This window comes from Sceloporus undulatus, chromosome 3 (assembly GCF_019175285.1).
Source record: "Sceloporus undulatus isolate JIND9_A2432 ecotype Alabama chromosome 3, SceUnd_v1.1, whole genome shotgun sequence".
Classification (NCBI taxonomy): domain Eukaryota; kingdom Metazoa; phylum Chordata; class Lepidosauria; order Squamata; family Phrynosomatidae; genus Sceloporus; species Sceloporus undulatus.
The window spans coordinates 97182693-97201819 of NC_056524.1; the positions used below are offsets into that span (position 1 = coordinate 97182693).

The 19127-nt window shown below is 37.4% G+C and overlaps 1 protein-coding gene across 2 annotated transcripts in view; it reads right to left on the minus strand.

Moving 5' to 3' along the window:
- LOC121924930 (cohesin subunit SA-2-like) overlaps positions 1-19127 on the minus strand; it is an 89219-nt gene that overhangs the window by 53533 nt on the left and 16559 nt on the right. For both annotated transcript variants that reach the window (XM_042456484.1, XM_042456483.1), the window contains exons 9-14: positions 18777-18981; positions 17418-17569; positions 15989-16062; positions 15453-15576; positions 14326-14424; positions 12252-12331 (exon numbers count right to left, since the gene is read on the minus strand). In XM_042456484.1, the coding sequence (XP_042312418.1) occupies positions 12252-12331; positions 14326-14424; positions 15453-15576; positions 15989-16062; positions 17418-17569; positions 18777-18981 (734 nt within the window). The remainder of the gene's footprint in view (positions 1-12251; positions 12332-14325; positions 14425-15452; positions 15577-15988; positions 16063-17417; positions 17570-18776; positions 18982-19127) is intronic.

Here is a 19127-nt window from a genome sequence, read left to right on the forward strand (position 1 = left end):
AATCGCTACACTCCGATATACATGTAACTATAATAGGGAAATGTTTCGAACTAAGATAACAAAGTAAGGGAGAAGACTAATAGGAAAGTTCATAGTAATCAGTTGTCTTCAACTTGGAGGAAGGGAAGGGATTTTAAATGTCTATTGTATTTGTTGGTATTTGTTTAGAATGTAAAGGAATAGAGAATGGGATATTGTTAGAAGGTTTTTCTCTTTTTTTATTTTTGTTTTATTTGTTTTGGTCTACTGTTTAGTATCTGTGTGGCTGTTTGTTTTTTTAACCAATAAAATCTTTTTTTAAAAAAAAGGTTTAATGGATATACCATAGGCAGTAAGAATTGTAAATGACTATTTTATAACGGAGGCCCTAGCGAGATGGCAACAGGAATTTCAAACTCCTAAAAAAGGCTTTCAGCTTATAGTCATCTAAATGAATTCAACTGCGTGGCCAACAATGACAATGTTAATGTCCTTTGTTGACATACACAGCCAAAGTTTAAATCTAAAAGAAAAAAACAAACTGAAAAGAGACAGAAAAGCAGGAGTCAAGTGAAGAGAAGGTTAGAAGACAAATGTTGGAAGAAAAATGAGGTTGAAGTGGTAGAAGGATTTCATTTGTAAGGGTCAGAAAGACAGAGACAACCTTTATAACTGACTGGGTGACCAGAAATAGACATGTTTATTGATTAGCCCTTAGGCCATTTCAAATAACACAAATAACACTAAAACAATAAAACACACTATAAATCCTATGAAATTCTACAGCAAACTGGTCAGCAGTTTTGGAAGAATAAATCTCATCTAATTTAACAGTCTGAAAATAACAAAGTTCCAGGGGAGGACTTTTCCAGCAGAATTATACAAAACATTTTAGTGACTGGTGGGTACCAATGCTGACAGTTTTATTTACACATAATAAATACTATCAGATACCAAGTGTTTGGAGATAGCCATAGTAGTACCATTCACAAAGAGCGGCTTCCTTCCAAAGCGTCAAGCTAAAGACAAAAAGAACAATAATGAACATTTTAGAGTTTTATAAAAAGAGAAATAAGAAGCTTGCGTTGATATTCATCGACGCTGAGAAGGCGTTCGATAATATTAGTGGAAGTTCATGATTGGTGTCTTAAAAGAGAATTTGGTGCTAGATTCATAGGATATTGAACAAATCTACAGATATCAAAGCGCCAGAGTATAAGAATAAATGGATTAAAAATCGAGAAATTCAGAATAGAGCAAGGGGACTAGACAGGGGGTCCCTCTCTCCCCATTGCTTTTATCAACACATAGAGACTTTACTGAATGTAATCATGAATAATGATAAAATCAAGGGTTAGAACAAGGGAAACGAGAAGAAAATCCTAGCCTTCGCGATGATAGGTAGCGATAGTGGAAAACCCAACAAAAGAGTGAACATTTAATGCATGACTTAAAGGTATTGGTAAATTTGCGGGCTGAGATTAATAAAGATAAAACAAACATTTAGTTAGAACTTAAGCAAGGAAGAGAAGAAAAAAATATCAAATAGATAGGTTTAAGATAGTGAAAGAAAGTGAAGTATTTGGGCATGGTTACAAGCAACAACTAAGATTATTTGAGAATAATTACAAATCAAAGTGGAAGGAAATACGGAATATTTACTAAAGGGGAACAAGTAAATTTATATATTTAGGTAAATTGCGTTTATTAAAATGGCCATCCTTCCTAAGTTTTATTTTCTCTTTTAACAATCTCCCAATTATAATAAGGATAAATAAAGAAAATTAAAATAAAAAAACTTAAAGACATGAAAGGATTAAAATTTGTTTGAAGGAGGAAATCAATAAAGGAAGTGTAAAATAGTAAAGAAAGAGGGGGATGTGCAATGCCCGATTTAAAACTACATGTGGCCAGTAATGATATGTAAAAGATGGTAAAACTAGAAATACTGATCTACTGAGCCTTGATGGGCAGATTTGGCAAAAGATGCATGCTCATCTCTTCTACAAAGATCAGTTAAAATCAGAAGCAAAGTTTTTTGAACATCCTATAAGAAAAGCACTCTAATCAATATGGGACAAGATGACAAAAGGTTTAAACAATAAACTGCCTTTGTGGACATCAGTCCAAAACTTTGGTATGAAAGAATAGAGAACATAAATGGCTGACTATAAAGGTAACAAATGAAGAGGAAATTGCGTCTGAAGATGAAGACAAATGAAGAGAACTATGAAATAAACTGTTGACTACCCAGATAAATTGAATTTAAAGAGATGTCAAAAAAGGGTAGTGAAACAATAGTAAATGAATTAGATATAATCTGTGGATCAGATAAAAAAGAAATATCTAAGTTTATAAGGTGTTATTGAAAAGAGCTTTAGAAAAAGAGATAATAAAGAAAAAGATCCGCTGGGCCCAAGACATAGGGCATTCATTGACTATGAGGAATGGCAAAGCTCATGGAAAAGAACGCGTAAATTACTGCCTCTCAAGTTGAAAGAAAATCAGGTAAAATACGAATAGGTGGTATCTCACCCCTGTTAAAATCAAAAAGATCATAAAACACGAAAGTAAAATGCTGGAATTGTAAGAAGAGGGAGGGTTTCACTATTCCATATGTGTGGACATGTAGCAAGGTCAACAAATCTGGTGCAAAATACATGTAGAAATACAAAATTGTTTGAGTGTAAGTTCAAAATGCTACCAGAATTTGTATTTATTAAATATGATACCCAAACGAGAAACAGGAATTGTAAAAAAATACTGAGAGTTCTGTTGTATTAGTGACGGCGGCAAGATTAATCATTGCACACAAACTGAAAAGCAAAAAACCTCTTTTACGGAAGAAGGATCAACAAATTGCAAGAAATGAAAGAAATGGACAGATTAACAAATTGCTAAACAATAGACCTATAAATGAATGGAAAAGTGAATGGCTCCCTGTAATATCGCTCTGGGAAAGAACATTATACATGAGAAAAGATGTGGCTATGAAATAGGACAATAAATACATAGATATAAGTGGGATAGTCAGAATCAACTATGTTAATCAGTGAAAGTAATGTTGTAAGTTCAAGTTATGGACAACAAAAAAAGATAATAAAGCTTGGGAAAAAAAAAGAAAATTTTGTCCCGCTTCCCTTGATTATCTTTATTATTTTTGTCATTTCATTTTAGTCATAGTAATCCATAAGTTTTTTTGTCTTGATTGAGCCGCTCTTTATTGATTGTATAGAAACCAGTCTTTAAAAATCCTTTTTTTCCCATTTCTCCTGTTTCATAGTAATTCTCCGTCCGCTCTTTTCTTATATATCTCCATATCTTATCCAACCTATTTGTTTGTTTTTTGGTTTGCTGTGTAGGGCTTCTTGTATTGATATCCAAGGGAGTATGTTTTCTAGAATTGATTTTTCACTTTTGTACCAGTTTTAAGTAATGTTCTTCTAATCACATGTGATTAAATTACTGTTTTCTTTTGGCTTTAGAACCATAGATATCCATGAATGCCTAGATTAGATTAGATCCTCTGATATTCATCAAATCGTCGTCATTAAGTTTAAACATCTCATGCCATTTCAGGCAAGCTGCGTAGAAATATAATTAAAATTCGGAAGAGTACAATCCTCCTCTTAATTTCCATCAGTTAATATTTTCCATGTGATCTGTTTTTTTCCCTGCCAAAAAATTTGTTCATATCTTTTTGCCAAGTGAAATATTTGTCGTTTGAATGATTGGTATATTAGAAGAACAGATATATATCTAGGCAGAACATTCATTTTAATTATTTCCATTCTCCTAAAAGGGATAGATATTTGTCCACGTTTTTAGGTCATTTGATTTGTAACCATGTTTTAACATAATTATTTAAATAATTCAATATTTCTTTAGTGAAAAAAATACCTAGATGTTTAATTTGGTTTTCTATACAGAATCCTAAACCTTTAGTTTATTTCTTCTTCTCGTTTCTGAGATGTTTAGTAAGTATCACCGTTTTTTCATAGTTAACTTTGAATCCTGCTAAGAACCAAATTCTTCTATATCTGAATCAGATTTACAATGCTCTGTTTTGGATTGTCTAGGAAAAAAATTTGTCATCAGTAAAACATTTAATTTATATCTGTATTTTATTTTTACTCCTTGAATTCTCTCATCTTCCCTTATTTGATTGTTTAGAACCTCCAATACTAAAAAACAATATGGGGATAGAGGACATCCCTGTCTTGTACCTCTTCTTATTGCAAAAGTTTTTGGATTTTTCACCATTGATCAGTAGTATGGCTCTTTGTTCTTCATAAATGGTCTTGATCCATTTATAAATATCTCCCATATCCATCCTCTTTAAAGTCTCAATAGGAATACAAATAGTACAAAGTGGTTGAAAGAAAGAGATCTGAGAGTGAGACCATCAAACACACCATGGGGTAAATGGGCACAAGATATAAAAAATATTACACTAGAAGAGTGGGAAAGATCATGGAAAGTAACAAATAGATTACTTTATGTCAAAATTATAAAAAATTACCTATAAATGTGTACAGATGGTATATAACATCGCAACAAATCAATTATATATATAAAACAGGTAACAAACAAATGCTGGAAATGCGGAAACCAGAGGGAAAATTTATTCATATATGGTGGTCATGTAATAAAGCAAGGAATACTGGGAAAAGAATACAAACAATTCAAAGCAGTCTTTGCATTAAAATACCTCTTGACCCAAAAATATTCTTATTAAACATAACTCTCAACAAAAAATATAAAAATCTCATAAAATATTACTGATATATGATTACATCGCAAGAATTTTATACGCACAAACTGGAAAGAAGCAGAAGGATAATTAAAATGTACGAAGCTGAAATATGAGTACTGCAACTTTACTACAAGGGAAATCCAAAGAAAATCAGAAAAGAAGGGAATTGTTTAAAGATATGAAGAAAAGTAAAATAATAAGTTGAAATTTTTTTGTATAGGAATGATAGAATACAACCACGTGAAAGGATAAATATAAGTTTAAATAATAGGAATGGCGTTGATCTACAAAATGCTGGATATCCAACTGTATAGGAAGAAGAAAAAATAGAAATACTAGATATCAAGAATCATGTAAATATGTAGATAGTTTAGTGTGTTAGCTAGTTGTTGACTCAATGTATGTTTGTTTGATATTTGTTTTATGTTGTACTGTTCGGTGTTTGTTTCCCCTTTCCCTTTCCTACTTTTTCTGTTAATATATTCTAATAAATTATAAAAAAAGTTCTACATTTGTCCCGGTTATTTATTTTTTAAAAAATTATTTATTATTTTTTTTGGGCTTCGGCCCCCCCAGTTGGTCTGAGGGACAACAACCGCCCCCGGCTCAAAAAGGTGGCCTATCCCGTCCTAGAATTAACTATAGCCTCCCCCCCAAAAAAAAAAAACTTGTGTATAACCAATGTATAATGTAAGACAGCTGGGCATTTGTACTTAAACAATTGATCCACAGGAATGTCAAACACAATGGGTTATCATCATGTACCTGGATCAGATTACTCCTCGGCTGTCTAAAACATTCAAAATATATTTAACATATGTTCTATTCTGTATCAATAATAAAGAGGAAGACTATAAAGAGGTTTAATAAAAGCTGGCATGTTCATTTCAGGAAGAAATAACACCAAAGAAAATAACAAAACTTATTCTTCATATTTGATGAGGCTTGGTGAATGCTAAGTCTTAATGGAAAGAAGATGTTCTGATTACTATGCTATTTGGTTTAATCACTGCCTACCCCAGTCCTTACCCTCCGAATCAAAAAAGGGAATTGCAGACATATCTGATTGAGAGTTTTAGGGTGGGTCAAACTGGGAGAACAACTGTGCAGCAATGTACAGATTACCCAGTTGAATACCTCTTGACCCAAAAATATTCTATTAAACATAAGTTTTTCTTAACTCAACAACTCTATTCAAGTGGCATCAGGTTAGAATCAGATATGAAATAGAACCTGCCTTAAGTACAGATAGCAGCCAGTACATTTTAAAGAAAGTATTCCCAGTAGATTGACTGTTATAGTCATTACTAAAGCTTTGCAGTATGGACAACGAGGGATCTGCTGTAGTCACCTTAACTCTTGTGGAGTTTCTCTTCTTGCCACAGAAGTCGAGAACGTCACATGCACAAGTGCAAGTGTGGTAGCAACTCTTGGGAGAAAGTGCAGCAGCTGAGTCAAGAGTAGCTACACTTCAGCATTAGGGAACAAGAGGATTTCCTGGACCAATAGACTAACCATCTTGGATGAGTACCATGCGAGGAAGATGCTAGGGTGGGAGGTCACTTGCCATACACAGGAGGCAGACAGCTGGAGGAATGTGCACAAAGAGAAGTAAGCCAAGAAGGAATTGTTCGGGGAGCTTGCAGTTAGAGAATCGATTCGAAGCTCTTTCCTTATCAAGGAGGATGAAGAAGAGCAGCATGGACAGACTTCAGGGACAGAGCGAGGGAGCTGAGATTCCCACCCGAGGGAACAGTCGCTGCTAAGCCTCGAGGAGTGTGGTCGTAGTGGGGGACTCCTTGCTGAGGGGTACAGAAGCAGTATATGTAGGCCTGACAAGATGTCTCGAGAGGTGTGTTGTCTTCCAGGTGCAAAGATCCGTTGATGGACAGAGAGCTGACAAGACTGGTCAAGCCTACTGACAAATACCCCTCCTTTTGGTCCACGTGGAAACTAATGATACTGCAAGACACAGCCTTCGAACATACAAAAGGATTACGAGGCGCTTGGTAGGAAGCGAAGGATGGATGTACAGGTTGTCATCTCGTCTTCTGCCGGTTGAAGGGCATGGTCCAGGAAGGGAGAGGAAAATAGCGGATGTGAACAACTGGCTTCGCAGATGGTGCCGCCGAGAAGGATTTGGATTCTTCGATATGGGCTGCGGTTCCACGAGGAGGGACTTCTTGCAACAGCGGGTTGCATCTCACGCCAGTTGGAAGAAATGTTTTTGCCAACAGTCTCAAGAACTTGATCAGGAGGGCTTTAAACTGAGTTCCGAGGGAAGGGAGACAATATTAAGGAAGGACAAAGGGATGGCGGAAATAGTCAAACGTGACATAGAGGAAACAAGAAAAAACAAGTTGCAAGGACCCCAACAGTGGGAGGCAAAAAACTTGCACTGGCAGCAAGTAAAAGTGAAACTATGGTCTGCGATGTCTCTACACTAATGCACAGAGCATGGGAAATAAGCAGATGAACCGAACTCCTAGTACAACAAAGCAAATATGTATATAGGCATCACTGAAACCGGTGGGATGAGTCTCATGATGGAATGTGGAATAGAGTGGTATAACGTTTTAAAGAGAAATAAGCCAAACAGAAGGAGGAGGAATAGCACTATTTGTCAGAGATATTTACACCAGTGAAGAGATCCAGGACATCAATCATGGAAGCAGGTGGAGCATCTTGGTAAAAATAAAGGGGAGGGAACAACAAGGATGTTACGGTGGGAGCTACTACAGACCCCCAAGTCAGACTGAGGAATTGGATGATATCTTTCTAGAACAGAGACCAACAGTCAGAAAAGGAGATGTAGTAGTGATGGGCGACTTCAACTATCCCTGATATTGTGGAAGTCAAACCAGCAAAATCCTCAAGGCCTAGCAAATTCCTCACTTGCCTGGAAGACAATTTCATGGTCCAAAGGTGAGAGGCAACAAGGGGTGCTATTTTAGATCTGATCCTAACCAACAAGGATGACTGGTATGGGGTGCAAGTGTGGGATCATTGGGTGGAAGTGACCATGTTCTCTGGAGTTGAATACAGTGGAAGGAGAAGCCAGGCATAGTGAACGCATCCTAGACTTTAGGAGAGCGGATTCAGTAACTTAGAAGTAATGGGTGATTCCATGGTCAGAAATACTAAGATAAAGGAGTTCAGGACGGATGGGCTTTCTCCAAAAGGGAGATACTGAAGGCACAATTTCAAACAGTTCCAGTGAGAAAGAAAAACGGGAGGTGTCTCAAGAAACCAGGATGGGACTAAAGGACTTTCAACAGAGCTAAGTTGAAACAGAACATGTATAAGAAATGGAAAAGGGGAAATCACAAAAAGGAATTCCAAAGAAATAGCAGCATGTGTAGGGTAAAGTCAGAAAAGCAAAGCACAGAATGAACTCAGGCTTGCTAGAAGGTAAGAACAATAAAAAGGGCTTTTTTGGTGTCGCAGCAAAGGAAGAAGAAGGAAAGTAGGCCACGCGTGGAGAAGATGGCAAAATGCTAACAGAAGAAGAGAAGGCAGAATTACTCACACCTTCTGCCTCAGTCTTCTCAGAAATGCAAAGGGTGCTCAACCGAGGATATGGAGCAGAGGACAGGATAGGGCATTTCGTACAGAATAAGTAAAGAGATAGTAGAGGAACACCTTATTAAATCAAATGAATTTAAGTCTCCGGGACCAGATGAACTCCATCCAAGGGTATTAAAGAACGGCAAATGTAATATCGGAGCCATTGGCAATAATCTTTGAAACTCCTGCAAAACAGGAGAGATCCCAGCAGATGGAGGAGGGCAAACGTTGTCCCCATCTTCAAAAAGGGGAAAAAAGAAGGATCCCAACAATTATCGTGCCAGTTAGTCTGACATCAGTACTAGGGATCTGGAGCAGTCATTAAACAGAGAGTCTGTGAACATCTGGAAGGCAATGCCATAATCACAAAAAGTCAACAAGGGTTTCAGAGAACAAGTCATGCCAACAAACTGATCTCTTTCTTGATAAAATTACCAGCTGGTAGATGAAGGGATGCTGTGGAATATATCTTGATTTCAGTAAGGCCTTGACAAGTTCCCCAGACATTCTTGCCAACAAGCTTGTAAAATGTGGGCTAGACAAAGAAACTGTTAAAATGGACTGTAATTGGTTGACCGGCCGAACCCAAGGTGCTAACAATGGCTCCTTTCATCCTGGAGAAAAGTGACCAGTGGGGTCCCACAGGGCTCTGTCCGGCCCAGTGCTATTCAACATCTTTATCAATGACCTGGATGACAGAATTGGAGCATACTTATCAAATTTGCAGATGATACCAATTAGGGGGAATAGCTAATACCCCAGGACAGGATCAAGATTCAAATGACCTGAATAGACAGAAAGTGGGCCAAAGCTAACAAAATGAAATTCAACATGGAGAATGTAAGGTATGCACTTAGCAGAAAAATAAAATGCACAGATATAGGTGGGTAACACCGGCTGAATGAACAACTACGTGTGAAAGGGATCGAGGAGTCCAAGTAGACCACATGAATATGAGTGAACAGTGATGCTGCAGCTAAAAAGGCCATGCTATTTTAGCTGCATCAATAGATAAGTGTCTAGATCAAGAGAAGTAATAGTGCCCACGTATTCTGCTGGTCAGGCCCCACCTAAATACTGGTCCATTCTGGGCGCCACAATTCAAAAGGACATGTGAGAAACTGGAGCGTGTCCAAGGAGGGCGACAAAAATGGTGAAAGGTCTGGAAACCTGCCCTATGAGGAACGACCTAGGGAGCTGGGGATGTTTAGCCTGGAGAAAAGAGGTTAAGAGGTGATATGATCCGCCCTGTTTATATTTGAGGATGTCATATTGAAGAGGGACAGCTGTTTTTCTGCTGCTCCAGAGAAACAGGACCCGGAACAATGGATGCCAGCTGCAGGAAAGAGATTCCACCTGAACATTAGGAGGAACTTCCTGACATTTAGGCTGTTCGACAATGGATGCACCCCTCGGAGGGTGATAGAGTCTCCTTCTTGGAGGTCTTTAAAGAGGCTGGATGGCCATCTGTCAGGGATGCTTTGATTGGATTTCCTGCATGGCAGGGGTGGGACGGATGGCCCTAGTGTGGCTCTTCCAACTCTTTCTATGATTCTATGATTCTATAATGAAATAGATGTGCTTCTGCACTTAATTTCTTTAACAAAAACTTGGTATCAGTAGCAGAAATATTATGGAAGGGATAAGTATAGCTTCCAAAAATAGAGGAATAGCTGAGTATGTCTCAGCAAATTTCTTATTCAAAACTAACAATATGCATATGTGAAATGAAAGAATCAAGTCAGGTAAATATAGGTAAACGAAAACCTTCTGAACTTTCTAGAGAAGGTTCAGAAGGCTTCTCCAAAATATGTCTACTGGAAGGCTTCTCCAAAATATGTCCAAAGATTACTTTTTTTACTACCTTTCAATTTTGTTATGGTTTCAGTTTGGGTGGCTAAACGTACGCAGCTATGTTTTTTTAACATGCTGGGTAAAGCTGGGGAAGCAGGCATATATGTTGTCTCCTTTCTCTTAGTTGAGGCGACCTCAAGCCACAGCCCCAATCCGGCCTTTCGAGGGTGCAAAAAGGAGCTGCAAAAACCGGCTCCTTTTTACACCTTTGAAAGGGCGCCATAGCAGCTATATGCTCCTATGATGCTGTGTCGTATGGATGCAGCACCGGAAGAACATCATGATGCCGCGAGCCATGTTGAGAATGGGGATTTTTTATTTATTTTATTTTCACTTGTTTTTACTCTATTAATTGTTATGTATTTTGCTCTGTTAACTTTACTGTATTTTTTGTTGTGATTTGAACCTGTGTTGAGGGACTGGGAAAGGAGTTAATTATGAATTTTATTAGATTGTAATGTTTTTATTTTCTTTGTTTGATTGCTATTGTATTTGTTAAATTTGTTTGATTGCTTTTGTAATTGTATTTGTATCTTATTGTTATTTTTATATTGTATTTCCCCACTGCTGTTAGCCGCCCGGATTCCCCGTGATTGGGCGGGATACAAATAAATTATATTATTATTATTATTATGTGGAGTGGCGCACAGCATCACGGCACCAGGGGGACAGAGTCGGGCGTGTGTTGTGAGGATGCTACACCCCGACTCTGCCCCCATGCCAGGCTTAATGGCCGGTGTGCACAGTGCCTGAGTTACACCTATGCACTTCTATGCAGAGTTCTTGTTATTATTATCTCCCTTCAAGGCAACCTTAAGGCAAACCTATCACAGGATTTTTTTTTTCTGAGGCTGAGTATTTGACTTACCCAAGGTCACACAGCAGGTTTCTATGGCTGAGTGGAGAATCGAACCCTGATCTCCAGAGTCATAGTCCAACACTCAAACCAGTTTACCATGCTGCCTCTTTGTTAACCTAGTAGTTAAGTCTCCTTTAATTGAAAAGGTTTTATTTCTAAGGTGATAGTCATAGGTTGCATATTTGCTTTTTAGTTCAATCCATTCCACATTCCCAATAACAGTTCCTTTTTTAGGATGTCCAAACACTTCAACTATTGTCCACACTGTGCAATTACAGCAAAGTCAGAAATGATGAACAGCTGCAGTGCCAATGCAATACTTGTCAGTTCAGATGTAGAACAAGAACAACAATGAATGGTTTAAGACAGCTTTGTATCATAACAAAGGCACATCATGCCTCCTAGCACAGGATTAGCATCAGCACAGAACACTGTATTTTGTTCTACTGTCTATGAGCCAGGAAGAAGCAAACACCATGCAGAAATAGTACTGTGCTGCTGTTGGCAGGGGTCATTTGCCTCCTACAGGAGTCACTAGAACAATCAACCCTTCTCCCTCTCACATTGCTGAAAAAAGCAAACAGTGGCATGAAACCAAAATGAATAATGGACAAATGCTCTTTGCAATTATTCACTGATGTGATGTACACACAAGTAGAATTCTGAAAGTACCTCAGCTTAGAGTTGATGTAAAGACCCAATATTCATTTTTTAGCATAGCTAGTGTCCATATCACTGAGATAATGAATCTATACCCTAGAAATTAGGCAAAACGGCCATCTGTTTCATCCCTAAGTCTGAAATGCAACAGAAAGATACCCAGGGCTGCCTGTGTTCACAGTCACACAACCATGAGTGCAAGTGGTAAGTGGTCCCCCACAAAAAAAAAGTGAGGGAAGGGAGAACTATCAGTTTGCTTCAGCCTCTTTTGGTTGAAATTACCAGAATCACAAACACAAAGCTGGGAACTATATATATATTTAATTTCAACTTTTTCACTAATACTACATAATGCTGCTGAATGTGTCATCCACAGAAACTCCTTTGTAAGATAAGTTTACACTGCTATAAGCTTCAAATTCACAACAAATCTCAAGCATGCAATTTAAAAAAAACCCACAATAATCTATGCATGGTTGCAATATGGCATGCTTTTCAGGATTTCTCAACTAGATATAAATGGTTAGTTTACCCCCATTGGACAATAGATTATATATAAATGGAAAGGTTATTTACTGTGACATAAGCATCAAGAGTTTCATGGCTTGAACGGCTACTTCATGCTCTTTGTCCAGAGCCATGGATACAATTCGATCCTAAAAGATAAAAAATGAATGTGAGATTGAACAGCTTTTGACAGTCTTTCTTCTTGGGATTTGTACTTTCTGATTGCATGCTCTTAGGGATGATGTGGATGCTAAGTACGTCTTTAATTCTGCTAAGTTAAAGAGAGGGTTTAAAGCTAAGATGTTCACAATTAAAGTTAAGACTCAAAAGGGAGGAAGTGCTAACTCAAATTTGAAAAACAATAAAGCACTGTGCTTATAACAGGGATCGTGTGACCCATAATTATTTTACTATTTTTTAAAGTGTGAATGATGACAGCTGGGGCTTACATTGGGTTGTTCATAGCACCCCCTGCAGGCTTCAACACTATAACTTTCCAAATGCATGTGCGACTCCCAGTACTGCAATGTAAGTTCTCATTAACTGGGATCACACACAACAAAAAGAAAAATCAATCTAGACTCTCATTCACATACATGTATTTTACATATAGACCTAACTTCCTAACTAATTACAAATTTTAATTTTAAATTTAAAAATTATTTTAACGTTGAACTAACCTGAACTAATCCGGAAAGCTGGATACATACATACATATACACTTATACACATTCTCTCTCTCTCTCTCTCTCTCTCTCTCTCTCTCTCTGTGAGCTGGATCAAAGTAAACAGGACTACACTATGAGTCTAACAGATATTTTGTGTAACCAATGTACCTGCAAGCCCCAATAAGTCACAATGAACGTTTAGCATTCAAATTGAGACACAGTGGTCTCAACAGAATTAAAATATTGCACAAGATATAATTGTGTGCAATATTACTGTAAATATGTAATGGCTTTCTGTATTTTAATTAGGAATTATAGATTGTTCACATCTTCTACAAGATATGTGAATTATCACTTTGTAAAATAAGAGTAAAAGACACTAAAATTAGTATCAGGGTTCGAATCATGCTATTCTTGACTGTGAAATACTCTATAGATACCAACAAGGTACATGAAGTTACACATTTCTGCACACCAATTCAAACTAAGTCACGTGAACCAAGTTTGGAGGAGGGAACCCTGCATGAGCTGAATGCAACAATAAAACATATTCAGAGAAACAGCTAAAACATCTGACCTGAATACAGGAAGGAGGTGGAGAGGAGAGGCTGCACTATGAGTGGTTAAAACTGCTCCTTTGAATCATGTGACTCCTTCCAGGCTTGGGCAGCCACAGGATTTAACCTAATAGTGGACCACTCCTTCTGTGATCCGAAAACCTTCAGTTTACCATGTGCTAAGCTCACCCTTTCTTAGGGCCCAAACAGACAGGCCAAAATAAAGCTGCTTTGGGTCACTTTGGAGGTATGCTGTTTAAATGACACATGCATTTTAAGAGGCCAGAAGCTGCGCCAAAGCTGCGCTCCAGTCCTTAGGACTGGAGCGTGGCTTTGGCACAGCTTCCAGCTTCTTAGGACGTATGCATCATTTCAACAGCATACCTCTAAAGAGACCCGAAGCAGCTTTATTTTGGCCTGTCTGTTCGGGCCCTTAGTTTTTTGAGGGTTTTTCAGGCTATGTTGCCATGTTCTAGAAGAGTTTATTCCTGACGTTTTGCCAGCATCTGTGGCTGGCATCTTCAGAGAATGCTGGCAAGCCAAAGGTCTATAATAATAAATTGAGGTCTATAATAGCGAGTCATTGTAATTATACTGGCACAAATCTGATACACAATTCCAGTGTACCAGCCATAAACACTTCCATTTAAATAAATAAAATAAACCCCAAACAACCATCATTTCTGTGTCAATATAACATTATCTAATGAATAGGTCTTGAAATATATGCTCATACATGAGAGGGCAATTGCCAAAGTCCACCATTATTGTGTATCTCTTCCCTCAATACTTCAGGCCCTCCTTAGACCTGAAATGATGCTCCAGTGGATTCCAATTTAGTTTTGAAAAGGATCTGCACTCCTAGGCCAGCCAATCAAACTATTTAAATTGGGGGGAAAATGCTAATTTTTCACTTACTTTGAACCTGCTAGTGAAGAGATCCATTTTATAAACGAGATCTTTTCGGCCATATATTCCCTGCAGCCCCTGAAGGCATTTCAGTCGGACTTCAGGTTGCTGGGAGACAGGAAGGAACAGAGTAAGAATGATGTTCACAATTTGAAGTTACGCAAATATCAACATTATGCAATTAGGAAAGAACATAATAGGTATAAATAATATATTGATTTTTTGAGTCCAATCCTTATATAGCTAAAGTCACCCACACAGCCCATCAAACAAACCCCGTAGGGAAAAAAATACTAATTAAAGGGGGAAACTCCAAACAGCACAAAGAAAATGAGCATGTTCAGTGACCCCAAAACACTTAATGTCTGTTCAAGGGGGAAAAAACAGGAAAAACATGGGTTGGAGAAAGGAAATGGAGGATCCTGGAAAAGGTTACTGCTGGCTGCTTGCACGCTAAAATATACTGTTGCTGATCCCACTTACTGTATATTTACTAATAGTGAAGCCAGATATTGAGTTGTGCTATATAACTAGTGTCAAAATTCACTGCAATCTCAGGAAAGGAACACAATGCCCAAACAAGGTATTATTATTTTTTACAGCTGTGTAGCTAGTAATGCCTTTGTGACGGTTACACATGCTAATACTTGTACAACTGAAAACTGTACTGGATTTCCTATCCCTTGCTCAGTCAAAAATTAGGTAACCAGCAAAACAACTTTGTTTACATTGCAAGAATGATGATATTATGTACTGCCCCAGCACGAGACTCCAAAGAAACAAGAGGAGATATTAGGATGCTCAAAATTTAAATAGTGTTTTAAAAAATTCTTTAAGAAAAAACTCTTAAAGATTTTTTTTAAGTAAATATATCAACCAACCCAGAAGAGCCCAATGAGGATCAACCATAATCAGTTTCCACCAAATGGTAAGAGGGTCATGAGATGGAAAGAACAGAAAACCAGAAGTGGCTTGAATGAAATGGGAAGAAGCCCTGCTATTCTAGATTATTAAAATGTGGTTCCTAACACATAACAGGAAGCTAGACTCATCAGTGGTCTTTCTGGATAAAGGACTATTTTAAAGCATTAATGTGCAATTGAAAGTTTTCAACTGTTAAGAGAGAAAAAACTTACTTTATCATATAGCATCCATCCAATGTATTTCAAATAACCATCATTTAAGAATGTATCAGGATACATTTTCATCCAGCTGCCCATTTCATCAATGCAGATGGCCCGAATTTCTGGAATAATATCACTTTAAAACAACAAAAATAAACATTATTCATAGTTACTTATAATCAGTTCTTACACTCAACACACACACATACAATTTGACATCCTTTGATTAATCAACATGCAAGAGTTGATGGCCAAATGCATAAAGACTCTACTGAAAATCACTGTGTGTAATGTGAACTTCTATGAAACTTCCATCTGTGGCTGCCTGTCAGACATGCACGACCAGCTGTACTATAATTCCCATCACTTCAATAAACCTGGAAAGCACCAGTTTAGGGTAAGCTGCACAAGGTGTGACATAATACTGTTTGTTTCAGCACATCTATATGTGAATGAGCCTCCAGGTCAATGGTCCTTCTCTTTCAAGCTGTCTGAGATGTCCACATACTGTCTCAAAACTACTTCCAAGTAAATATAAAGATTCTTACCGATAACGCTGCAAAAAGGTCCCTTTGAAAATTGCATTCATCATATTCTCCATCTCCAGATGTTTCTGTTCATACTGAAATTAAAAGAACTGAAAGCTGTCTTCATATGGGTAAAGTTTTATTCCAATACTAAAGTTCATTTCACTGAACAATCTTACTGAAGAAATGCCATTTTAAAAAAAAATCAGGGCAGTACTGAATCAAAGTTGGAAGAGACCTCAAAGGCCATCCAGTCCAACATGCAGAAATACACAATCAAAGCACTCCCGACAGATGGCCATCCATCATCTGTTTAAAAACCTCCACAGAAGGAGATTCCACTACATTCTGAGTGTGTTCCATTGTCGAACAGCTCTTACTGTCTGTAAGTTCTTCCTAACATTTAGGCAGAATCTCTTTTCCTGTACAGTAGTTTGAATCCATTGTCTCTGGAAAAGCAGAAAACAAGCTTGCTCCATCCTCAATATGACATCCCTTCAAATATTTAAACAGGGCGGTCATATCACCTCTTAACCTTCTCTTCTCCAGGTTAAACATAACCAGCTCCCTAAAACACTCCTCATATGGCACAGTTTCCAGACCTTTCACCTTGTTAGTTACCCTCCTCTGAAAGATTAGACAGGATAAGCATAGTAATCACAGTTTTCCCATTTTCAATAACTCAACCAGAATACATGGGTTATTATGAATTATATTTAACTGGTTTTTACATACATGAATTTTTAGTTGTTAAGTGAACAATAGAAAAAAGGGGGCTCAAATCACCCCACAGCTCAGACTTGAAAAACCTATGGCTCTCCATATATTGGTGGACATCTGCTTTGTTGATAACCAGCCAGCATTGTCAGATCACAAATTGTGGGAGATGAGTCCAACAATATCTGGTTTGCTATATGACTCTAATATGTGCTATCCCAACTAGTTGCAGATTCACATTTCTGCCATTTACATCTAAAGAATTAGTGGTGATAGATTATCGACAATTGGTTTCACAAAAGTCCCCACACCTTTCCATGCCACTGTTACCATTTGGGTTCTCAATTATGATAAAATGTGTAAATACTGAAAATTCCAGCCTTGCAGAAAGTCTCTACAGACCATGTCCTACTAATCAACAAACCTTCCACATTCTAGTGCTACCATATGATTCCAAAATAAACACAAAATAATGCAGAATTCATTTGTTTCCTTTAGAGTAGAGAATAGAGAACCATTTATGTGTGAAGCACTTGTGGTCTTAGCAATGGATCCCATTTTTGGAGAAAGACAGAACAGAAATTCAATAAATAAATAATAACTCTGTACAGTAATTATTAATTATTAGCAGTGGCTATCAGTTATTGATCTGTGGCTTCCTTTGGGATACAGCATCTGTAAAATGGACATTTTTATGAAGCATCATCAATCTCCCAATGGAAATCTATACTACCTCTTTTTTTTTCCTCTCTAGCTGGTCCAGTCTAGAATTGGTCCTCTTGCCTGTAGCCCTGGTCTTTTCCACTTCGTATAATCTTTCCAGGTTACGCTTACTTATATCTAGATTGAGACTGAGATTTACAAGTGCTGTCAGAAGCTTCATAGCTGGAATCAAAAAGAAAACAAAAGAAATAAAATTGCAATGTCAAGTCTGGAATCTCGGTGTTTCACAATATAAAATTTTTAATTTTTAATTTTTGAAAAAGCTATCATCAGTAATCTTCTTAGTATTCTGATCGTAACTGCTGAAAAGGTTGAGGAGCAAGATGATAATAATAATTTTTACTTGCTCCTGTGATGTCACTAGCGCACTACTTGCATGATCTCTGTAGACTCTTGCTGTATCTACTTGCTTCACTGTTGTTTCAGTAACCTTCTTCTGAAACCTACTCAACCTACAGAACAGCTTTGCTACCTTGCCAGTAGACAGGGAATCCAAGCCTCACATTTTCAATATTGCACAATGGGACAATGGAAGGAAAAGCACATCCAACATTTAGGCCACTGGGAAGCAACCATCAACTTTCCATAATTCCAACACAAAGAGGCACTGCAAATCAACAAATTTAGTGGGAACAACAACAAAAGCCTTGTCCCTATAATAGCTTTAAAAGAAAGTACAGGTTGAGTCTCTCTTACCTGAAATGCTTGGGAACAGAAGTATTTTGGAGTTCTGATTTACCGGTATTTATTTTATTTTATTTTTTTGGATTTTGGATTAACTGTATTTGGATTTTAGAATAACTGTATTTGCATATACATATAAAATGAGGTATCTTGGAGATGGCTTCAAAGTCTAAACACAAAATTCATTTATTTTTCATATTTATCTTATGCACATAGCTTGAAGGTCATTTTATACATTTTTGATAACTTTGTGCATGAAACCAAGTTTGTGTACACTGAACAATCAGAAAGCAAAGGTATCACTATCTTGGAAACCCATGAAAAAAGTTTTGGTTTTTGGAATATTTTGGATTTCAGAATTCTGGGTAAGGGAGACTCAACTTGTATCTTTTTGACTTAATGTTAAAAACTTTGAAATAGACAATTCATCTTCTCTAACCCAGGAGTGCTATGCCTATCAGAGCTCTAAATTTTAATAGATGTACAGACTTTTTAATAGGTGTACAGATTTTTTTTTTAAAAAAATGGCAAGTGCAGCTTTAAAAACCCTAGCACAACAATGTGGTAAGAGTCCGCCTGCTGAAATCCTGGTTGACATATAACCGACAAGGGGCCATCTTCACAAACAAACTGTTTCTATAAATTTCTACCCCCAGATAATGAAAACCAAGCTAGTCTTACATACCTGCTAATGTGCTGGTGTGCCGGAATGCTCTGACCATTGAATCTGCCAAGCCCGTCAGAAGAGAGATGATTGTGTCCATCAAATAGCTGTCATACAGGATGATATACTGGCACTGCTCGACCAGTACCGCAATGAATTCACAAAAATTAGCCCTGAATTTTTTCCAGTAGGGCCCTGGTTTGATGAGTGGATAGTCTTCGTTGTCCTGAATGAGGTGAAGAAAAAAAATAGCTTGAAAGCCTAACAAGAGTCTGACAAAGCCTAAGAGCCCAACAGAGAACCAAATCAAAATGGTGGAAAACAGTACTTCATTCTATGACCTCAAAGTCTTCTCTTATGGTAGAAAAAGAT